Genomic DNA, 22855 nt, shown 5'->3' on the forward strand with positions numbered 1-22855 from the left:
AGCCTTTTACCCTTTTATAGTCATCTATATTATGCCATCGAGTTTATTTTAAAAGCATTCCTTAAATTACTACCAGGTTCATAAGATTTCAGGGAGGACATAAAGAAATGTGAGCCAACACAGCTACAGACCACATGCTGCCCCTAAGAAAACCAGGGGGACCGGAGCACTGTGAAATTCATAAAAAGGTGTGAAATTTGCCATGGAACTTTGAAAAGAAATAAAAGCATCTGATCAGGTATAAACAATTCAGGGGGGTAAAAAAAAAAAGCCTTTGCAAGGAAAGGGGACTCTTCAATAAACTGCCACTTCTGGGAATGTTGGGGAAAAACAGGTTATGTAGGTAAAATGCAGCCAGTTGGACAGCCCATTTTGGGAGATTTGAAAGTTATGAACTCTGAGGAGCAGGCCCTCCGCTACCTGTTCCAAAGGAAATCAAAAGGTCCCAGTCGGCAGCCACAGTGAGTGAATGTACGGAGAGCGCTGAGCGCGAGATCTCGACACAGGCTCAGCAACGCCCTCTTCCAAAGGACAGGGTGTGGGGTTATTAGACTTTAAAAACCGCCACGTGTACTTCGGGAATCAGTTTTTGCTACAGAATGTGCCTGGTTTTCGCCCAAGTTCCCTATGTACAACTTCAGAAGAAAGACTTTTCAACACCAGCTTGTGAAATTGAGGTAGGTGAAAAAAACCTGAAGAAACGGCTTCCAAGTAGCATGGGTTCTCCATAGAGTATTTGTTACTCAAGGAACATTTGCCCAGAATGATTTGCAACTTAACAGCCTAGGAGCACTTCTATAAGTTCCTTAACTAAGCTTCCAATTGCCCTAATTATTTAAAACAAAACAAAACACCCACGCTTAGTGTAGCTTCCTTTGGAGCTTTTTTTTTTTTTTTTGGTATTACAAAGGCAGGATGTGAACTTTTGAAATATATCAGGTGACTGAACAGTTAACATAAATCCTAACATAATTTAGCAGCAACAAATGCAATCTGATTTCCAGATATTAAAACATGCTGGACATTGTTTTCCTTCAGAGCTTTCATACACCAGGGAATATACATGTCAATAATATTCTACAGGACTTTTTAAAGAAATACAAAATTAAGCTTAATAAATTGTGCCTTAATACTAAGAACTTTCCCACTGAAGTAAAATTTCTACTGCTTATTCAAAAATACTATTAGAACACTGAGTATAAAATACATTTTTTAGAATCAAGTTTTTAAACTTTTGTAGGTATTAGTAATTAGCTTAAAAAAAAAGCTCCCCATATTCCAAAATTAAGTTTTCTGGAACCTACTTCAACAAATTCAGAGCTTAAATGCTACGTCTTTTAAGACTTTATTTTTTGAAAAACAGGTATTTCATACAATCTTTGCCACGTTAATGCAAATATGCACAAAGTAGGCCATGTATTTTTGTTTTCCAAAAGTTGCATTATGAACACTTTCAGGAAGCTGGTGTGATTTATTCAACTTTTAATCTTAAATACAATCACAAAATTATAACCATCAGGAGGCATTACAACCTTTTGTACAGAGAAGCCACTCTATTTATACAATGTTACTAGAACAAGGAAGATTCAGTTCAACTCAATTTACTCTACATAATAAGGGTAAAGTAAATTAACAAGTGAAGTGTGATGTTGCCATTGACATCACAGGTGGAAATATAAGGAAAATTTAAACCAAAAAATAATTGACACAGGAACTTCAAACAGGAGCTGAAACTTGGTCAAAAAAAAAAAAAAAAGCCTGCTTTGAAAGACATAAAAACATTCTGCAAGTCTGCATTTCAGAACAACATTCAATTCCTTAAGTTTATCATCTTCAAAAGTCGAGCTAATTGTATGACACTTTTGCATTAGCGCAACAAACAGCTTGCCTAGTAAGCCCAAATTCCCATGGAAAGCAAGAGACTGAATGGTTCATGTTGTACAACTAACTCTTGAACCTATAAAGCTTCTCTCAGTTGGAGTCCATTTGCCCTTTTGTAAATAAGAGATGGTGATACTCTTACCCAGGCATTAAAAAAAAAGCAGGAAAAGTGCAATAAACCCTTCCAGGTTCATAATACAGTGAATTTCCTTCCCCAGTGTTTGGAAAATTTATAATGCTAGCTCTTCCCCATAGAAGGAATATTTCTAATACAACCCAAATAATGAAAAAATCTGTCACTTCTTTAAATGACCCTTACATTAACATAGTCTACCTCCTAGATTTAAGGGGAGGGGGAAAGTCCTAGCTCTAAATTACTGTCATTTTACAATCTCAAGATACAGAATGGAAGGTCATTGGTTTTCATATTTATCTGGTTTTATGTAAAACAAAGGTACTTAAATGTGCTAACAGAAAAGCGTTCGCTGATTTTTGATGTATACGAACAGAAGCTAACAAGGCTAATTGTAGATGCTTTCTTTAATATGAAAAGAATTGGGAGAAAAGAAGAACCAGCTTCTTTGATTTTAGTACTGCCAAAACAAGTAAGCCCCCAGAGTAATCACAAATATGTGGAGGAAAATAGGCCAGGAAGACTTTTCAATTCAAAGTACTGCCTATATCACCCCAAATTTAAAAGGACCTAAGATTGCACATCAACTCTAATATTTGGCTGCACTTGCATTGCCCTGCTTGGAATTTTTTAATGGCTCTTTCCTTAAATTTCACACATCAGAACCACCACAGTTAAAAACAAAAGCAATGCAGATAACATCAAACACTGGACAATATAAAGAACACTACATACTAAGTTTAGGTAATAGAGGCAAGTGTTAAGGGCAGAAGTGATGGAAGTTTTTCTTTGTATTATAAACCCTCACCCTGAACCTGGGGTTTGGGCTCTAAGAAAGCAATTTAGGGAAGCAGATCAAGAGCTTGATTCTCAGTTCTCACACAGAAACCTCACATATCTCAAACAACTCACAAGTGTCAGACACAAAAGAATCTTAATAATCATCTAGCAAACTATGTGAAGAATTCATGACCAGAAATAATGAAATACTGCAAGACACACCAAAGAAACGGAGTAAAAGAGAAATACAGACAGCACCATAAACTACTAAGCCTCCACAGCTTTACAGATAAATCAACTAAAACTCAGGCAATTCTAGAAAATTAAAGACAGCAAAACACTTAAGATAAACTTCAATTTCCAAGGGTCATAAGTTATTGTGTACCCCCTGAATCTTAGAGAGGGGAAAAGAGAGAGAGAGCACAAGAGAGACAGGGGAAGGGCGTGGGGCGGGAGGGAGAGACAGCAAGAGGAAGGGGAGGGAGAGGGTGAGAGGGAGGGAGAGAAAGAGAGGAGCAGAGCCCTGGTTTTCCACAGGTGTTTTTGTATAATCAAAAATGCATGACTTCATAACCACAGCACTCTGAACTTTACATTATTTTACAAGATAATCACCAAAATATAGCCTTGTCTTCTCAATTTGCTGTTATCACCAAGGCCTTTTACCTCTGATTAAATCTGACTGTTGAGTTCTCTTACAGCAGGTCAAAATGATAAGGCTACTTGCCAAATGACCGCCCAGAAGAAGCCAAACTGTACAGACTGGGGGTCTTGCTGTCCAGAGTGCGGTGAAGAGCAAGCTTTGAAGTCACCAGTTATTCCTATCTGCCCTACAACCAAGCATGGATATGCCACACTATTCTCTGAGGGACCATTTTAAAGTAAAAGTGATGGATAATTTAGCAGAGACACATGTTTTTTACGTAAAGCTGTTTTATTTTCGCTAGGATAAGGTGCCAGGTACCTCTGAAGCCTGAAATTCACAGGCAATAAAATTAACCTATTTCATTTCTCTTCTTTACCAAAGAAGAAGCAATTTCTGAATACTACCTATGGGGACAAACTAGTGTGAACTGGTTTTATCACTGTGATAAAAGTTTTTCCTTGTGACAAAGAATGTTGTTGAAAGACTGTTTAATCTTGAGAGAGAGTAGAGGTAATCAAGTGATGAGTGCAATAGCCTCTAGGAAATAAAGCAGTGTGCAAAACACAATATGGCATTATTATTCCAGATAGGTTGTTTTGATTGTGAAAATAAGGTTCAAGATAAATGAAGAAAATAAAATTTGATGCACTAGGTTCCTTAACTTGCTATTAGACACATGGGGGTATTCAAAGATACCACCTTTCTTGTAATACCTGTCAAAGTATTAAAAGAGCACTGATACTGAAATGCATTCTCCCATGAGTATTTAAAGATTATATATTAACGTGGCAATGAAAATACAGGAAAGGCCAGAGCTATGTGGAATTTTTCCTTAATACCTTTCAAGTTTGTCTGTGAAGACTGGCAACTAGAAAGTGATCACAGTGCTAATCTCTAAAATGCAGGAAAAAAGTACTCAAGATTTTAATCATGTTCTACTTTGTGTTGATATGTGATTTTAGGAATCCTATTCTAGTCTGTATTTTGGATCAACTATTGAGCTTACACAGTCAGTCAGTACTGAAATGCAATGCTAAATTTAAGGAAACCCTGATCATGAATTCACTACTGAACAGGAAACTTAAAATTGTGGAAAAAGTAAAGTACTTCACACATTAATAACTGAACTTAATAAAAGATGTTGGTGGTTCTCACTTTTGCTGATGTTTCATGTATATGTCCTAAAATGCCAGGTAAACTAAAGCACTTTTAATTTACATCTTGTAAATTGTAAATTAAAAGTATCAAATGAGAAAACTGAATTAAAAAAACATTTCACTCTACCTCCACCAGAACATCACTTTATTGTTAATCTGTCATCAACAATGTAAAACTCTAATAGGTACTCTATCCTGGTTTTTAAAAAGGTAAAAGATTACATTGGATTAGCTACTTTCTATGAAAGAAACTACAGCAATCACAGAAGAGGGAAAATTTGAACGACCTCCCAAAAATGTACACTATAAGCGAAGGGGAGTGTACATTAAATCAAATGTCTGTTAGATTCATTACTTTTGAATGCACAGTGACAATTCTAGAAACTGTACATGATAGAATCACAGAAATGACTTAAATTATCAGAATTACATTTTGTATGTGATCACCAGACCTTTAAACAATCCTTGCATTTTCCATGTTATTGGTGGTTTTGGAAAAATTTGTTTATCACTCCAAATATTAAGTTGTTAACAGCACTGAGATGGAAGAATATGAAATATAAGGATTGAAATAAAAGTGAATGTGAAAGATGGCTGGCTAATCTACTAGATCAAGTAAAGGGGGATGGGCAGATGGTGAGGGTTGGGGAGGAGGAGGATGGGGTGGGTTTTTTTCCCTTCATTTCAGAAGTTCTTCCAATGTAGTGTTATCTGTTACATAGCTCTCCTTCTTCAGTCCATTTCTGAAATTCATATCGCATAGCCTTTTTGTACTTACTGGTCAACCCAACCAGTACTGTTGCCAAGCAACAAGTGTTATGCAAGAATCTGAACGCATCAAATCTTCCTTGGCTGTGTCGCGGCCCCAGTTTTCTCTGTTTCTGAGCGGGGTTTGATTTTTCCTGGATTGTGCACACAGGGTCAGGTGGAATGGAGTTCCAAATCACTCTGTGCTCCGCGGCATCCCGATTTCTTTCTGCAGCTAACCTCCTGACACGTTTGCAGCTGTTCTGTGGCAGAAAGACAATCTCCGTGTTCAGGCGGTGAGCTTTCTTTCTTTCACCCTTGACCCTGGGGTTGCAGGCCATGGTGTTGGGCGTATCCCTGAGTGCAGCTGTCCTGCAGGATTCACTTCCTAGCGCACCGAGATTTCCTAGGTTTCCTCAGAATAAGCCCCCAGTTGCATCACCACCGACTGTGGTGTGGCTTTGGATGCCTGAGGCTGAGTTGATTCTGGTGGATGTCTGACCTCGCTTAACCAGACTCATCTACTGTCTTGCCATTCATACCCAGGCTGTCCAACCTTCATACAGCTGAGCCAAGTTATCTAGATTAGTTGCTTCCTTAATGACATAGTCAACCTGTAAAAATAGGCAGGATAGAATTAAAGCCATTTAAAACCTGAAAGAACATGGCTCATATATGAGTTATATGAACTGTTTAGGAATAAGTTCCCAAATTAATTACCCAAAGATGTGTAGTTGTCATGGTGGGAAGAGAAGTTAAGTAATCTGAGCTTCCTTCATAATTCCATAACTTACAAATGTGTGTCTTGGGAAAGTCACAATCCCCTTTGAGCCTTATGAATCCTTAGATGAAGAGAGAGCGCCACTGACCCCACAGGTGCCCTTGGGATTAAACATGTGAATTCACTGGGCAAATGCTTAGGTGTATTAAAAAGTGCCCAGCAGATTCTGAAACAGTTTGGTACTCAGCAAATATCTATTGATTCTTCTTTTTTTTTTTTTTTTTTTTTGGTGGGGCCGCACTGTGCGGCATGTGGGATCTTAGTTCCCCAACCAGGGATCGAACCCACAGCCCCTGCAGTGGAAGCACAGAGCCTTAACCACTGGACTGCCAGGGAAGTCCCCATATCTGTTGATTCTGACTCAGCTAAATTTTCTTTTATAGTAAGAGATATAATCGTTATCTCTATCCAGAGCACCCATCAGGGTCCAATTATATCGTAAATGCGCAATATAAGGCTGCTGAATTGTAACCTACACCAAAAGTTGTATGCAAAGAACTCTATACTTACCCCACTCCTGTGAGCCCCTTAACTTTTGCATATAACATTTAATAACTATCAGAATAAAAAGCACAATAGCCAAGCATTCTTTAAAAAGATGGACAGAGACCTAAGATGCACAGTCATGAAAGCACACAACCCATTAACCTACCAAAAAGTTTCTGAAGTAAGGATACCCATGGATCCAGAACACCGTCCATGGTTTTTGACAAACTTGACAAACTCTCTCTAAAGAATGAGTCTTAACCAAGAAGAGCTTAAGCTTAGATCCTATACAGAGATGTAACAGTGTTTAAAAAAAAAAAAAAAAAAACTTTCCTTGCTGATATTAAATTTGAATTGTGGATGCCCAACCATTAAAAAATAGGACATTCACAAGTCTCAAATTTTTACCCCACAGAAGAAAAGGCATATGTGTAATGGAGAATTCAGGAGAACACTACCCTTGACCAAGTGATCTAACTTAACAACAAAGATAACACAAACAGACACATGCCCCTTGATGTAAGATTCTAAGAACACATCATTGGCAAAGTATTCTTGCGAAAAATGTTGATTCTGAATCTAATTATGAAGAAAATATCAGACAAATGCAAACTGAGACACATTCTGCAAACCAAGTAGTCTGGACACATCAAAAATATAAGTGTCATAAAAAAAAAAGAAAGAAAAAGCTCTGGGAACTGTTCTAGACATTAAAGGAGACTAAAAGTAGAACAAGTATATGAAATTCAAGATAAGCCTTGACTAAATCTTGTATGAGTTGGCTGGGGGAGTTGGGTTGGTGGTTAAGGAGAGGCGGGCTAAGTAATAAAGGACATTTGAAGATAACTGGAGAAATCTGAATATGGACTCAATGTTGGATAGAAGTCAATGTTAACATCAATGTTAAGTTTCCTGAGTTGATAATTACATAATTATATCATAGCTATATATTATTAAAATGTTTTGGTTAGGAGACAAAGTATTTAGGCATGAAGTGTTACAATGTCTGCAACTAACTCTCAAATGTGGTTCTGAATATCTGTGTGTATGAACACACATACACAGAAAGATAAGGCAAACGTTAAGAAAGCATCAACAATTGGTCTACCAATTCTAGGTAAAGAGTATATGAGCATTCCTATATTTCTATATGTTTGAAACTTTTCAAAATAAACAGCTATAGGGAAAAGAATTCATTCTTGAATTTATATATACAATTTTAGAAAGACTAATGATAAAATTTCAGAGTAATAACCTCAGACAAACTGACACCCAAGAACACTTTATAGATACTACTTATTTATACATACTATGACACCCAAAATGTCATCCTCATTTCATTCAAAACCTTCACACAGCCCTCTCTAAAATGCAAATTAACTGTCTTCTGTTGGAGGAGAGAGGGTCAAGCCACACCCCAAATTTTTGTTAAAAGAGAACTGGGAAGAAAGGAAAGTGCTAATAGGGTAGAGTCAGAGTCAAATGCTGAATGTTTGACAATCCTAGAACTGTGTCACTCAAAATCTTCTGAAGCCTATAAAATCGATTTAAGTTCCTTATTTCTTGATATATCACCAAAGGATAGGGGTGAGAGGATCTTTAAACCTATACTGTTTCAGCAGCATTAAAATGTGTAGCTCAAGTTTAAAAAAATGGTCACCTGTTCAGCAACTGACATCCTCCTATTCGGGTCAACATCTCGGCCCTCTAACTTGGCTTTCACTCTCTTCCACACGCTCACTGCATATGAGTTTCTCTCCTGCACAGCTATGAAGCAATGGAAACGTGTAAGTCAAACCACCACTTGGTATTAATATTTAAGGTATCCTTATTCTGACTAATTACCTTTTCCAGTTTTAGGGTCTCTGACAGCCTTTTTAGGACTACAAGCAACACTCTTGCCAGTTCCTGGAACAGTGCTTGGTGGAGTATCTGCTGATGTAGCTAGATTTTTCTGAACCAGCTTTCTAGCATTCTGTGACATGACATCAGGCTGAGTCTTCTGGCCAGTGTTGCTCCGGACTGCTACAGAGAGAGAATTGGTAGCTCAATTTACATGTACACAGAAAATGAAGGAGCAGGGCAGTGCTCTCTCAATCATCACCTACAAATGGACAGCCCTGATACCAGATGTGATTTTACAACCTTAAAGTCCTTATCCCTTAAAATAAAAACTCTCCTCCTAAAAATACAGCCTAAACAGCTAGATATTCAGATATAAATTTGTACAATGATGCTCACGAGTTTGTTGTGGCATTAAAAAACTACAAATATCTTAACTGTCCAACAATTAATACGGTAAAGTCATAGAATGGCACATTAAATCTTGCCATTAAGTCATTTTTTAAAAGATTACTTAATGATAGGGAAATTATCAATTTAATATTAAGTGGGAAAAGGCAACAAAAGTTGCATTTACAGAATGATCCAACTTGTATATGTGTGTGCATGCATATAGAGAATTCAACAAATACATAGTGGTTTGACCTCTAATTGTAATGGAACTATAGATTTTCCTATTAATTATTTTTCTGTATTTTCCTAACAGAATATATTTTATAATCATAAAATAAATTATTTAGAGAGTATCTGAACACATGGTATTTTTACTCTCTAACAATAAGTACTTTTAAAATTAAGCCAGAATTTGTTCAGTTTGAGATATGGCAAGAGTTTAGGGAAACACTTTATTTATTTATTTTAAATAATTAATTTTTTTAAATTGGAGTATAGTTATTTATAATGTTGTGTTAGTTTCTGTTGTACAGCAAAGTGAATCAGTTACACATATACATATATCCACTCTGTTTTAGATTCTATTCCCATATAGGTCATTACGGAGTACTGAGTAGCGTTCCCTGTGCTATACAGTAGGTCCCCATTAGTTATCTATTTTGTATACAGTATTATGTATATGTCTATCCCAGTCTCCCAATTTACCCTTCCTCCCGCTCTCCCCCTTTCTACATCTGTGACTCAATTTGTTTTGTAAATAGGTTCATTAGGGAAACCCTTTAAAAAGGTGATGACTAGAAACATATTAGACACTCATTAAACATCTTAGCATCTATGTGTAGATTATTAACAGGTCAAGATTCAGGTTCTTCTGAAGTAGGGGACTCTTACCTGCAGCAAAGGATGGCTGATAAGTAGCAGATGACGTTGGACTCGAACATTCATTTGTTGCATCGGTGACTAAGGGTGATGCAAAACTCACTAAATTATTATAGACACTGAAATATAAAATAAAATGGCTCATTTATGAAATGCTTTAGCAAATAGCTACTTATAAATATGAACAAAACTGAAAAAAAATGAAATGAATTAAATAAACAAAACTTACTCTACCAGATGTTTTGCTTATATTTTAAATTCAGGCCGGAAGGCATTCTTACCTCTGACTTTGTGTTTTCAGTTCTTTCAGGGTGGGAGTTATTTCCTGGAGCATTTCAACATGTTCTTGACTTCGAACCTGACCCATAGCTTGGACTAATGTAAACAGCACTGTCTGAATGTTATCTTGCCATGATTTATATTCACCCAAGAACTGCCTAACACTGTTCTCATAGGGAACATCTTCACCATCTGCCAGAGCAGCTTCTTCATCCTAGAATCAGTATGTTAATGATCAAGAAAAACGGTATTTGCTTCAGTAATTACTCTTAAGACCATCACCTTTTGGATAACAGGTAATAAGTGTTTTTCAAATACCAATGTGTTTATAATATGCTTATTACAATTTAACTCCTTTTCTACAGGAATCTTGTTTCCAGCACAAATAAAAACTCCAATTAAAAACAAATCCAGGGAATGCCTTGGCGGTCCAGTGGTTAGGACTACACACTTCCACTGCAGGGGGCACGGGTTCGATCCCTGGTGGAGATCCCGCAAGCCACGTGATGTGGGCAAAAAAAAAAAAAAAATCCAAAAAGTAAATGATTTACTGTTTTGTGATGATGAAGTAATGCAGCATTTTCTGGGGATTCAGTTTCCTTACTGTCTAGATTCTGTACGATACTGGAGGGAAGATATTTCATTTATTTTGGAAGCAAGCTATACAAGTTTGGGCAGGGAGGCGGAAGAGAGGTCGGAAATCTAAATACCCTGTGAGACTAGGCTCAAGTTTCAGCTCTACTATAAATTATATGACTTTGGATAAATCAATTTCTCTAAGCCCCGGTTTCTCTGTGAACAAAATGAGAATACTATTTATACTTACTACCTGCTTAAAAAAAAATAGTTGATGAAAATACAAATTAACTCAGTGACAAACAAACTGGAAATATGACCTGAGAGAAATTAGGGTTTTTTCTCATAAATAAAACTATTTGTAATTTTATAAAAGGGGGGAGTAATTATGTGTCAACAGTATTAGTCTTACCTTGGCCATTGCTTTCAGGAGATGTTTGACGTCTCCAAGCTGCCGGTTATGACCAGTGAGCACAGTCTTTATATTATCAACCAAATTCTGAATTGTTTCACAGACCGTTTCTATCTGTTGCTCTTTCTCTGTCTGAATTGCTCTCTGAGTAGACATATCCTGGGTCAGTTGTTTGTGTGCTGACAAAAGCCATTCAGAGCTGCCAATAGGATGTTCAAGACTCGTGTCCTAAATAGAATAAGCATTTGTTTGATTTTAAGTATCAGCCAGAATAATATAAGGTTCTTTTCTTCATCATCATCTCAGAAGACATTCGCAACTCAAGCCTCGACACAAAGAACCTCAGTTGCTGAGTCATGAATTAATTATCTACAAAAGAGTACTTGACGATAATTTAAACAATCTATAAAATACAGACTAAGATTTTTATCTTTTCTGCATAATCATACAGGGCATAAATGTTTAAAGTTTAAAACCTAAGACAATGTATCTGGAATAACAAAGGTGATCCATATCCAGGAACCTAAACCCACTGTAAACCACTCTTTAAAATGAAACCAGAGTCTCCTAATACATAGTCTAAAGCCTTCCCACAAAGTAGAAATGCCGAATTTATCAACTTGATAATCCAGCATTCATCTTCCACTAGCCCTCTGTCTGCTACCCTACTTTCAGTGCATCTAAGTCATTTGCTACACACTGTCTTTCTCCTCCCCTCCGAACCTCCACAGTACTTCCAGTTGTAACTGAGAGTTCTTTTCACTTCTTCATTCAGTGTATTATTTGTGTAAATCAGTTCCTTGGGGGCTAAAAGCAAGATTTAATCATCACGGTATCCCTCATAACATCTCATATACAGTACATGCTCAATAAATGTAAACTAGTGAGTGAATGTATTAAATTGATTTTAATCACCCAATCTCTTCAGTCCCACCAAGATTCAAGACTTACCACTCTCTGTAATAAACGAAGCTCTAACTCAGAGACCGAACTGTTAAACTGTGATGCAAATGAACACATTTGCTGACACCGTTTGATTAGTTCAAATAATGAGGCATCCAGGTTTAAGGCTTCTGCAGTTCTAGTTCGTAAACTTTCAAAATGAATGATATTGCTGCAGAGGAAAGTGACCTGTGAAGATGAAAAAGAAGAGTGGAACCATCACAATGAGGAAAAAATTTGCAATTAATGAAACAAAAAAATACGACCTATTGATTTCCAGAATTCAGGACCAGGTCCTGAAAACGTATGAATGTATGACTCTTGTGGGAAACAGACCTACTCCTTATAAAAGCTAAATAAATGAACATTTTTTGGTTGATGCTGTTAAGACTGAGATGGCCAAAAGCACCTAAGTACAATTAGGTAAACATTATCTTCTGCACGATGGTTTTTTAACAGAAATTTTACTCCATAATAAAACTGTTATCATATTCAGCTGCAATTTGTTCGTGCTGTGTCTGAATTCCAATCTGAAATGGTCGCCTTCTGCTTCTACTCCTGCCTAACTTTACCATAAAGATCAGAAAACACTAACTGGATATTTGACAATATTAAGCACATCTTTAAAGGTACAATAATAGTATTGTGACTGTGTTCCTAAATAGTTCTCATTTTTTTAAAAAAATAAATTTATTTATTTTTGGCTGCATTGGGTCTTCGTTGCTGAGTATGGGCTTTCTCTAGCTGCGGTGAGCGGGGGCTACTCTTCGTTGCGGTGCACGGGCTTCTCACTGCAGTGGCTTCTCTTGTTGTGGAGCACGGGCTGGTTCTAGGCGTGCAGGCTTCAGTAGTTGTGGCTCACGGGCTCTAGAGCATAGGCTCAGCAGTTGTGGCGCATGGACTTAGTTGCTCCGCAGCATGTGGGATCTTACCGGACCAGGGCTCAAACCCATGTCCCCTGCACTGGCAGGCAGATTCTTAACCACTGCGCCACCAGGGAAGTCCCAATAGTTCTCATTTTTATAGATACCTATTGAAATACTTACAGATAAAATGATATAATATTTGGGATTTCCTTAAATATGGGATGTGAAGGAGGAGTAGGAAGTATAGAGAAAATAAAGTAGGACTTAAGTTGATAATTATTAAATTTTGGTAATGGGTATATGGGAATCATATTAGTCCAATTTTGCACCTGATTAAAAAGTACATAGTAGTTTCTGTTTGTTTGTTTTTTGCTCCCAATCACAACAAAGTTAATCCACAACCTCTTGGCAGTACCCAAGGTCCTAAGACATTTTATTGCCATGTGGAAAAAATAACATTCAAATCTTTATAGTTGCATATAAAGAAAATCTTAGATAAATATGGAATTAAACTCTTTATTTTCCAAGAGGCTGGATCCACCTTCTATTTAACTGGGAGGTAATAAGGGTCTAGGGAAATAACTGGCTGTGAGCTCAGCCTAAGGACGCCCCCTCTTTCTCCCTCAAGGCCTATCAGTCCTTCTTCCCAGTGCTGTGAACTAGACGGTGGCTCTCAAGCTACTCCTAATTATCCCACATGTAACTTCCAATCAGTTATATAACCCTGTAACAGAAAACAAAATGGCGCACGAGTGCCTATACCTGACTTGCTCTTTGGCTCTCTTTAAGGACAAGATTTCTTCTTTCAGCTATTGTTGCTTCAAAATCTTGTAGTACAGGTGTCAGTGCAGGGTTGGCACCACCTGCCCACTTGAGTCGCTGTTCAATACTTGCTTCAAGTGCTGCCAGTTTCTCCTATAAAAGCCAGCAGAATCTCAGTGAAAACGACACTCTTCACTTCCTGTCTGTTGAGCATTTTATATAAATACAAGAGATTCAAAAGAAGTAGGATGGGGCATAAGTAAATTAGAAAACATCTTTAACAAACTGTCACCTTTTGGAATTAATCTTGATTTCACGCTGAATATTTAAGGCTAACATGTTTCGGATAGGTAAGGATTGGCTTTCAGTTTATTGTCTTAAAATTTGCAGAAAGAAGTTTCATTTTCATTTTTAAATAAAACAGTCCTTAAAACAAAACACCTGCTACACCACTGCACTATATGTGCTATCTACAAGAAAATCCATTTATACTTTTGATTGTGAAAGATGAAAATCAGATTCCCACAAATGCAAAAATTTATGAATAATGGTAAAAATACAGCCAGGTTATCATGACGAGGAAGATTTTATATAACAAAGTTGCTTCATTATTTATTCAACGTTTTGAGCGGAGGAATTCACATTCATAGGCTCTCTCTCGCTCTCGCTCTCCCCTCCCTCCCCTATTTCTTTCTCTCACACATATACACTCTAAAATCAGAAAGGGCATGAGTTCATTCTCCTAAATTGAAAACTAGGACTAACATGCTGTAGAGAAAAGGTATTTCAATCCTCAAAGAAGTGAGCTCCAGAAAAGTTTTATAAAAAAATTTAAAAATATTATAAAAGTGATTATACTTGATTTTATACTAATATTAATCTATAAAAAGAACAGAAATATGTCAGTTACTACTGAGTGTATGAGATATAGGAATACTCAACTATAGAGAGATACATAAAGCCATCATCAAACCAGTTTCTCTTATTTAAAAAAGGAAAGCGAGATTAAATATTTTGCTGAAATGACCAAAAAATAGTCAATAAAAATGGTTTGGAAAAATGTTCTGCTGCCTTTGACATCACAAAATTCCATTAACTAACTGCACAATAGAAGTAAGAAATGCCTAAGCTTCTTGGATATTAATAATAAGCCAAATATAACTGCTTTATATACATTTCAGAAAACAAATTTGGTATTCAAGTTTTTCCCATTACCAAGGTCCCCTTAATGTGTAAAAGCATGGTAATATCAAATTCATTAAAAACTTGAAATATTTAGTATGTCTCTATTCTTGGTTCAAAATATACTGCTAAGATTCAGTTACTTTGGAGGGTAAGAAAAAAAGATATAAATTAAAAATAAAAGTGAAAAGGTATCATGTTCCTGTGGCTTAGAAGCCAAGGACAGAATGAACAACAGAGCACTAACACTTCACCACAGTGGAGGTCATTTCTAAAAGTAAGATGTGCCAGAAGGAGGATCCGACAAAACACACCTGAACTGTTGCAATTGAAGTTTCAATCTGGCTCAGAGTATGGAGTTTCTTTTTCATGCTGGTTAAGATGGCAGAACGAGGGGGAGGAGTGACCGACATGGCTTGTGGTCTGTTGATAAGGAGATCTTCATGCTGCCACTGTTCAAAGAAAAAGAAATGTAATAAAATAAGCAGGAAAAAGGCCTTTAGATAAACAAGGGAGGGGAGGTGTGATTTAGGACTGGGGGAAGAGGGAAAAAACCCAGCTGCAGCAAGGTGGGGTGAGCAGGGAAGAATAACAGAAACACAATAAAAGAATCAACCAGGTGGAAAATTTTCTGAGGTAGAGAATGGCTGATAAATTTCTTGGATCACTGATATGCAAGATTTAAATAGTAATTCTGAAGATGTTTCCTAGTCTAAGTAAAAATCTGCTATACAATCCCCCTAAAATATAATCTCCAGTTAAGAGGTTGGAACAGGCATGGTAGGGGAAGAGTTCCCCAGCACGGAATTAAGCAAGTAACTGAAAGAAGCAATGGCAGCAGTCACAGAAGAAAGAATTCTCCAGAGAACCTACAAGCGACAGAAAGGCATAGGTAACTACTGACAGAGGATCAAGCCATCCTGTATGCTGTAAGGTGGCCCCAGAAGGCCCAAGGGACATTTGGGTTAAAATTTAAAAGTTACATTGTGCTTACAGCTTAAAATATGTTCAGATGAACAAAACTGGAAGGATTTTGATAATGTTTTCCATATAGTTGTCGATTTTTTAAGGGAACAAACTCTAAAATGTATTAAATAATAAACCTTTTCAACATTGTATTTTTTAGAAGTAAAATAAATACCAAAAAATCCCAATGTGCTAGAAGGACTGTTAATATATAATAAAGCAACTTCAGAATTTGAATAAATTACTTTTCTTGTGAGGTAAGAAAACAGCTAATGATAAAACTGCAAAGAGAAGGAAATACACTGGTTCCATGCCCCACCAATTCCACTCTTGGGAAGTAGCTTCAATATAAATGATACAAAGTAACCAGTGTTTGTGCCAAAACAGATCCCAGGATGATGTAGTCCCCCAATATTACTCCATGAGTTACAACTTGTCTGAAGCTACTGACAATATTGAAGCCTATATTTGAAATAAAGAAGAAAAATAGCTATAATTTATACTGTGCTTAGTGTCTTACACAAATCATCATTTTTAACCCGCATAGTCATCAACATTTTAGAGAGCATACTGTCCCCATTCTACAAGTAAGGAAATCAGATCTTAAGGGAAGTTAAACTTAAGTTCATATACCTGAATCCAAATCCATCTCACTCCCCCAAAGCCTGTCATACTGCCTCTAAACAAACAAGGACAAAAACAGGCTTCTAAAAAACAGTTCCCAAGTGATGACCAATGTATGCACAGAGCTTAGAGAATCAGGGAAACAGAAGTCACTTTAGAAATAATTATGTTAGACAGTACAGAAGGCATATCCACCTAACGAATAAATTCAACTGTTAGAAATTACATTTACAAGTAATACTTAATGATAACACTAACCATACAACTCTGATGGAAACTAATTCAAAGGACACAAACCATGAACACAAAATGATCTCAACTACGTAAAAGAGAAACAAGGAATAATTGGAAAGACAGCACCGAAATGCTAAAGCATTTCGGTGTTTGATCTGGGCTGGCACAATTCAGGAAGTTTAAAATTTTCTCTTCTTTATACTGTTCTGTATTAATTCCCCCAGTTTTTCAAATTCCTACATTGAGGAAAAACCCCTTTATAAAGAGAAATACTAACTTGAAACATGGCGATATGCAGCTGAACGCGCTGTAGGCTTGTCTTACAGGAGGAGATGCTGGTCTCCAGCCTGCGCACCAAGTCGTGCTTCTTCCAGGCAGTGTCGTAGGAGCTCGCCAGCACGGTCGCCCTGTTCATGACCAGCTGAGAGAACTTCCCGATCTGGATGTTGTGCTCCACTGCTTTTTTACACAGATCATCAACTGAAACTTTGCTTTCAGCACCAAAATCCTTTGCCTCCACTTGAGCAATAATGTCTACCCCTAGAGCACTGATGAAGCTGCAGAGCGTGAGGCCCAAGGCTTGGTTCGGGAGTCCAATCAGGAGCTGCCGCACAAAGTCAGCTGTGAATGCTTTTATCGGTTTGGCCATCTGGTCTTCACTGAAACAAGAGTTTCTAAAAAGGGTTTTCACATTGACAATCTGTACAGGCCCATTTACAGTACTCGGATCTTCAAGTGAACTTGATCCTAAAAAAGGAAATTTTTCTTTCAGTATTTCATGCAACACTAAAATAAGGTAATAATGCTGCTTATTTAAAAATCTGAAGATTGCGTGAACTTAGTATTTTAATTTAATTTACAATTAAATTAAGCCTACTCTATCCTGTCCCCCTCCAAAGTACTACACAACTAAACCCAGCTTGTTTAAGAGTGAAATATTACCTGACAAAGTTTTAGAAAAGGTACCACAGAGCCTGAAGAACTCCTTAATTGTCTGTAGTCGTTTTAGAAAGAAAATCTCTTCTAGCACCTGTCGGTGATTATCATCATCAAAAAAATTGACTTGGGTGCTCCTGGCTTCCCTTATAATGTCAATCTTTCGCCAAGCTATAGGGATTTCCATCTTATTTAGCTATGTAAATGAAAGAAAAGCAAGTTCACTTCTCCACACACTGAACAACTACTTTCCTACACTTGCATTATTCATAAAACCAGGTCAATATTTACCTTTTCAACTAATAAGCCAAAAGCAGTCTCAACTTGGGCAAACATGCCATCAAATGCTACCAAAAGCATCTGGCCAGCTGACATTTTTGGTGTTTCATCAACTGAACCATTTCTTGGTTGGATTAATTCACCATATTGAGCGTGAAGTATTCTAGAGGAAAAGAAAAGGGAGTTAAAACCCTTGCTGAAGAGTATTAAATTTTGGGGAAAACGTAAGATCAACAAGTCTTACAGCTAGTGTGTGGAGTCTAGAGAAAAAGTCTCTGTATGAAGGAAGGAGTGTTATTAGCCATCATTAATGTGAGTAAATTTTATGCAAATTTGAACTACCACATTTTTAAAAGAACTATATAAAATATTACAGTCTCACTTTATACACAGAATGTAAAATAATATAAAATGCCAATATTTTTTTAAAAACGTCGAGAATCACACAATTCTAAAGCTGGTGGACCTAGCAAAAGTTGTCAAGTATGTTCACACTACTGTCACATGGCAGAGCCAGCTACAGACAGTAAATGAAAATACCTATCAGTTTTGGCATGCTGAGTTTCGAATAATGCACAGTTTGAAGGTAGGTCTTCAGAAATTTGCCTTTCACATTATCATTAAATTAAGAACTTGCGTAGTGTTTACGTATCAAAGCACTATTCTAAACATTTTATATAAAAAAGCAAAAATACAATTCCCAGTACCTATGACTACTATCAGTAAAACTAATGTTAACTAGATTTTCAACTTTATCACACACACATAAATAGCTATAAAACTATTAGGAATTATTAAGAGAATTTAAAATTTAGGCTACCCGAGAAATTTCTAATGGAAAAAGAGCTGCATGATGGTGTAAAGTTTTCCTTGAGATTACCAAAAAGTTTCTCTAACACAAGATACACACAGGCTGTAACAGAATCAAACATGAAGTCTGTAACCCAATGCATACATGGAAGTAAACATTCCTCCATTTGACAGTAAAGGGAATCTAGATTAGATATTAAGGGAAAATAAGGGCTAAAATTTTGTGAGGAAGAAAAGTGTATAGATTTAGCATCTAAGTTTTAAAATAATGTTAGAAATTTTATGATAAAGCTCTTGTGCAAACAATCTAAATCACTATTTAGCTTACATTTATGTTTATGCTATACTGATTACAGTTATTTTTTAAATTTTATGGTAAAACAACTACAAAGAAACAAGAAAATAGGAAAATTTTGAATGCAACATAAAAGAAAACATTAAGGAGTTGTTACCTTTTTTGGTGAAATAAGGGCACCATAAATTAAGAAAAATAAGTTTACATTTTAGATATATACTTCCTGCAGTTTAAGAATGAAAAGGTATTTGCTTCAAAATAACTGGAGCAGTACAATTTAAACAAGATTAAACAGGTGCAAAAAAAAAGAGAGAGAGATTAACCAGGTACAGATAATTACTGAAGTTGGTAAAATGGAGGTTCATTACATACTATTCTCTCTACTTTCTTGTATCTTGGAATTTTCCCATGGGAGGAAGTATGGTGGGTCAATTCATTTCTACTCTCTCAATTATACCTTCTGAAGGGAACTGGACATCAGAATGCCAAAGACAGAGGTCTTGAGTCATGAAGCACAAAGGGTAGGGCTTAGCTTTGGGTACAGTGCATGGCTGGAGAAACTGCCCAACCTCTACAGGTTCCAAAGTCAAATTGTTACCCTAGATTTTAAGAGTCGAGAAATACAATGTTCAATACCTAAAACAAACTTATAAAACTTAAGCTAACTTAAAAGTGTTCATCTGAAATGAGGTGTATACTCCAGATGTTTCCATGGAGTTCCAAGGGCTGGCTTAAAAAATACCACACTCTACTTTGTGTGTGTGCACATGTATGGTGAAACTACAGCCCTAAAATAATACATATATGTATGTGATAAAACTACACACACAGACACACAAACAAGTGCATGTGTAACTGGTGAAATCTGAGTAAGCTCTGTGGGCTGTACCGATGCCAATTTCACAGTGTTGCTACTGTGCCATAGGTATGCAAGATGCTACACTGAAGGAGGAATGAAGGCTACACAAGACCTCCCTGCACACTTTTTTTTTTAACACAACTTCCTATGAGTCTGTAATTATTTCCAAATAAAAGGGTTTTTTGTTTTTTGTTTGTTTGTTTTGGCCATGCCTCAAGGCTCGCAGGGTCTTAGCTCCCAACCAGGGATTGAACCCGTGCCCTCAGCACTGAAAGCGCAGAGTCCTAACCACTGGATCACCAGGGAATTCCCCCAAATAAAAGGTTTTTTTTAAAAAGACATTACTTATAAATGCTTATATATATATATCTGCTCTGAAAATTAAAAGTAAGCTTACAGGGCTTCCCTGGTGGCGCAGTAGTTGAGAATCTGCCTGCCAATGCAGGGCACACGGGTTCGAGCCCTGGTCTGGGAAGATCCCACATGCCGCAGAGCAACTAGGCCCGTGAGACACAATTACTGAGCCTGTGCGTCTGGAGCCTGTGCTCCGCAAGAAGAGAGGCCGCGATAGTGAGAGGTCCGCGCACCGCGATGAGGAGTGTCCCCCGCTTGCCGCAACTAGAGAAAGCCCATGCACAGCAACGAAGACCCAACACAGCTATAAATAAATAAATAAAATAAAATAAATAAAAATTAAAAAAAAAAAAAAAGTAAGCTTACAGTAAAATAAGAACTCAGAAAACTTTTATCTGGCTACCCATCTCTTTCACAAGAAAAGAGAACACAGCTTAGCATTCACTTGCCTGGCAACATCGATGTAATGAGCATGTGTTTCTTCCTCAAGTCCCATAGCTGCATTTCTTAAATAGGCTTGAAGAGATTCAACTAGAGTCTGCAGAGGAACACCATCAGTTGTCTGCTCAATAAGACTGTCCAGTTCATGAAGCATACTTTCTAAGGTGTATTCTCCTTTCATTAAACATCTCAGTGCTTCTGGAAATATGATTTGCCGGAAATTTGAATTTAATTCCTATAAATATGTGAGAAACATATTTTAATGCTTTCTGAGTTTAGAGAAAGCAGCATTAAAAGGGAGGAAGTCAAATCACTTTTTGGACCCAGAGATGAGAAATAAAACGTTCAATATCTAAAACAAACTTCTAAAATTTAAGCTAATTTAGAAGTACTCACCTGAAGTGAGGTGTATACACCATTAGCTAAGTGAACTGCCTCAGATGCTTCCATGGGGTTAGGAATGTCTAAGTCTTGTGGCACTAGGTGACACTGCTTCAGTAACTGAACAAGGCACGTGACATTTCCACTCATACTGCAGAGCTCCTCCAAGAACCAGGCTCCATCCCGAGAAGTCAGATCAACCAGCTGCTCTCCAGCACTCGAAGCTGCACCTTCCATCATTAGGTTACGCCTAAAAAACGAGATAAATATTTGTACAGTGAAACTGACTTAGCTAAACACACATAAATGGGATACCTCAAAATCTGAAAGGAAATAAAGCAGTCTTACACCGAGCAAGACTAATGAAAGAAAAAGGATATCTTAAGTTTGGGATCAAACAAAAGACACATGAACTCTCCATAAGCATCAATGTTCGCAAGACAATGAAATGGTCTCACTATGTGGTCAGCTAACTCACCTTGTGAGGGTACAAAGGGCAGAAATAATAACACTTGCTAGACTCAAAGATCCTTCCTCTCCATTCTCGTGAAGGAAAACTTTGATACAACGTTCAATTTCTTTCAACTGATCTTCACAAACAGGTACGGTGACAGCTTCCTGTTTCAAGCGTTCCACCTGTCTAATTAGACGGCTGTTTATGTCTGTTGCGTACCGCTGCAGGGTCATCTCAGTGGCAGTGATGAACTGACACACTGTTGGCGGTGGCTGGGGCGCATACTGCACTTCGTATCTGTAAACAGAGAAAGAGGTGCTTGTAAAGAAAGTTCACGCCTTACAAAATACGAAAAAAGACAATATGGAATACTGCATTTGATCTTCAAACCTTGAAGAGTAGAAATCATTATTTCCATTTTACAGAAAAGGTCTCGAAAGCGAAAGTAACTTCCTAAGGAAAGTAACTTCCTAAGGTAACTTGTTAGTGAGCGATAGAATCAGTATTTGAATTCAGCTCTCTTTACCCTGATCCGACCATGCTTACACTGGGATACATTTTAATCAATTAGGAAAAATACTGTCTTTTAAAGGAAAACATGAGCTCAAACCCTCTTAAAACCAAGAGAAAAGTGACTCCATTCAAATTCCATCAACCATTTCTTTCAGAAAAATAAAATACTATGCAATTAAAAACATGAACACAACTTTGCTTCTAGTCCCAATGAGAAGTAAAGAAAATTGAGAGTGATCAAACTTACTTCCTGTAGAGTTCCTGACAGCGCTCTACTGTAGTGTTACAGATGAGCTCTTCCATCCAGGTTTTCCATTGCTCAATTCGATGTTTCTGAAATATAGCCTTTGGATACTGCAGAGCTACGGTTGCATAGTGATGCAGCTGCTCCAGACAGCCTCGCAGCACCGAGCGCCTCTGCTGCAGGAGGGTACCGACTTCCCCCTCCAGCTGCTCACACTGGCTAATCAAGTGGGCCTGGCCAGCATTCTGCAGAAAGGCTGTTGCTGGCACATAGCTTGGAGGACCTTTGGGTAAAAGATAATTATTGATCACAATGAAACCATTTCAAATTAGCAGTCACTGAAAGGGAGTACAAACCAGAACTCCACACATGAAAACAACAACAACAAAACCCACATGCTCACATGTATATCTAAAATAAGTCAACCCATACCAAGGTCCATTTGTGTGCTTATCTCCTGAAGCAAACTTGCCAGCTGTGTTGCTTCTAAATTACTGAATGCAGCCTGATAATGTGTTATCCACTGTTCAAATTCATTCAGCTTCACCTGGATTGCTTCCTGAACAGCTCTTTGCTGAGTCTGTAGTTGAGTGTGTTCAGAATACCTAATGGAAGGAAAAATTTTTGATTGCTCTTCTTTCTTCTGTGTACTTTTCATCACCCTGAAAGTACATTTTGCTTATACTTGGACTGGCTGGTAAGCTCCTTTTCAATCTTGAGG

General features: G+C 37.3%; 1 protein-coding gene across 5 annotated transcripts in view; it reads right to left on the reverse strand.

Moving 5' to 3' along the window:
• Nucleotides 1–1329: 1329 nt before the first annotated feature.
• SMG1 (SMG1 nonsense mediated mRNA decay associated PI3K related kinase) overlaps nt 1330–22855 on the reverse strand; it is a 96542-nt gene continuing 75016 nt past the window's right edge. For all 5 annotated transcript variants that reach the window (XM_082362365.1, XM_082362364.1, XM_082362367.1 and 2 more), the window contains 17 exons: nt 22567–22739; nt 22138–22417; nt 21402–21674; nt 20939–21173; nt 20551–20777; nt 17796–17946; nt 17511–17700; nt 16846–17315; nt 15059–15196; nt 13563–13715; nt 11944–12123; nt 10993–11220; nt 10007–10218; nt 9738–9844; nt 8457–8636; nt 8272–8378; nt 1330–5958 (listed from right to left, as the gene is read on the reverse strand). In XM_082362365.1, the coding sequence (XP_082218491.1) occupies nt 5881–5958; nt 8272–8378; nt 8457–8636; nt 9738–9844; nt 10007–10218; nt 10993–11220; nt 11944–12123; nt 13563–13715; nt 15059–15196; nt 16846–17315; nt 17511–17700; nt 17796–17946; nt 20551–20777; nt 20939–21173; nt 21402–21674; nt 22138–22417; nt 22567–22739 (3382 nt within the window). In that variant the 3' untranslated portion in view covers nt 1330–5880. The remainder of the gene's footprint in view (nt 5959–8271; nt 8379–8456; nt 8637–9737; nt 9845–10006; nt 10219–10992; nt 11221–11943; nt 12124–13562; nt 13716–15058; nt 15197–16845; nt 17316–17510; nt 17701–17795; nt 17947–20550; nt 20778–20938; nt 21174–21401; nt 21675–22137; nt 22418–22566; nt 22740–22855) is intronic.

The sequence above is a fragment of the Balaenoptera borealis genome (genome assembly GCF_965194805.1).
Source record: "Balaenoptera borealis genome assembly, chromosome: 16".
Lineage (NCBI taxonomy): Eukaryota > Metazoa > Chordata > Mammalia > Artiodactyla > Balaenopteridae > Balaenoptera > Balaenoptera borealis.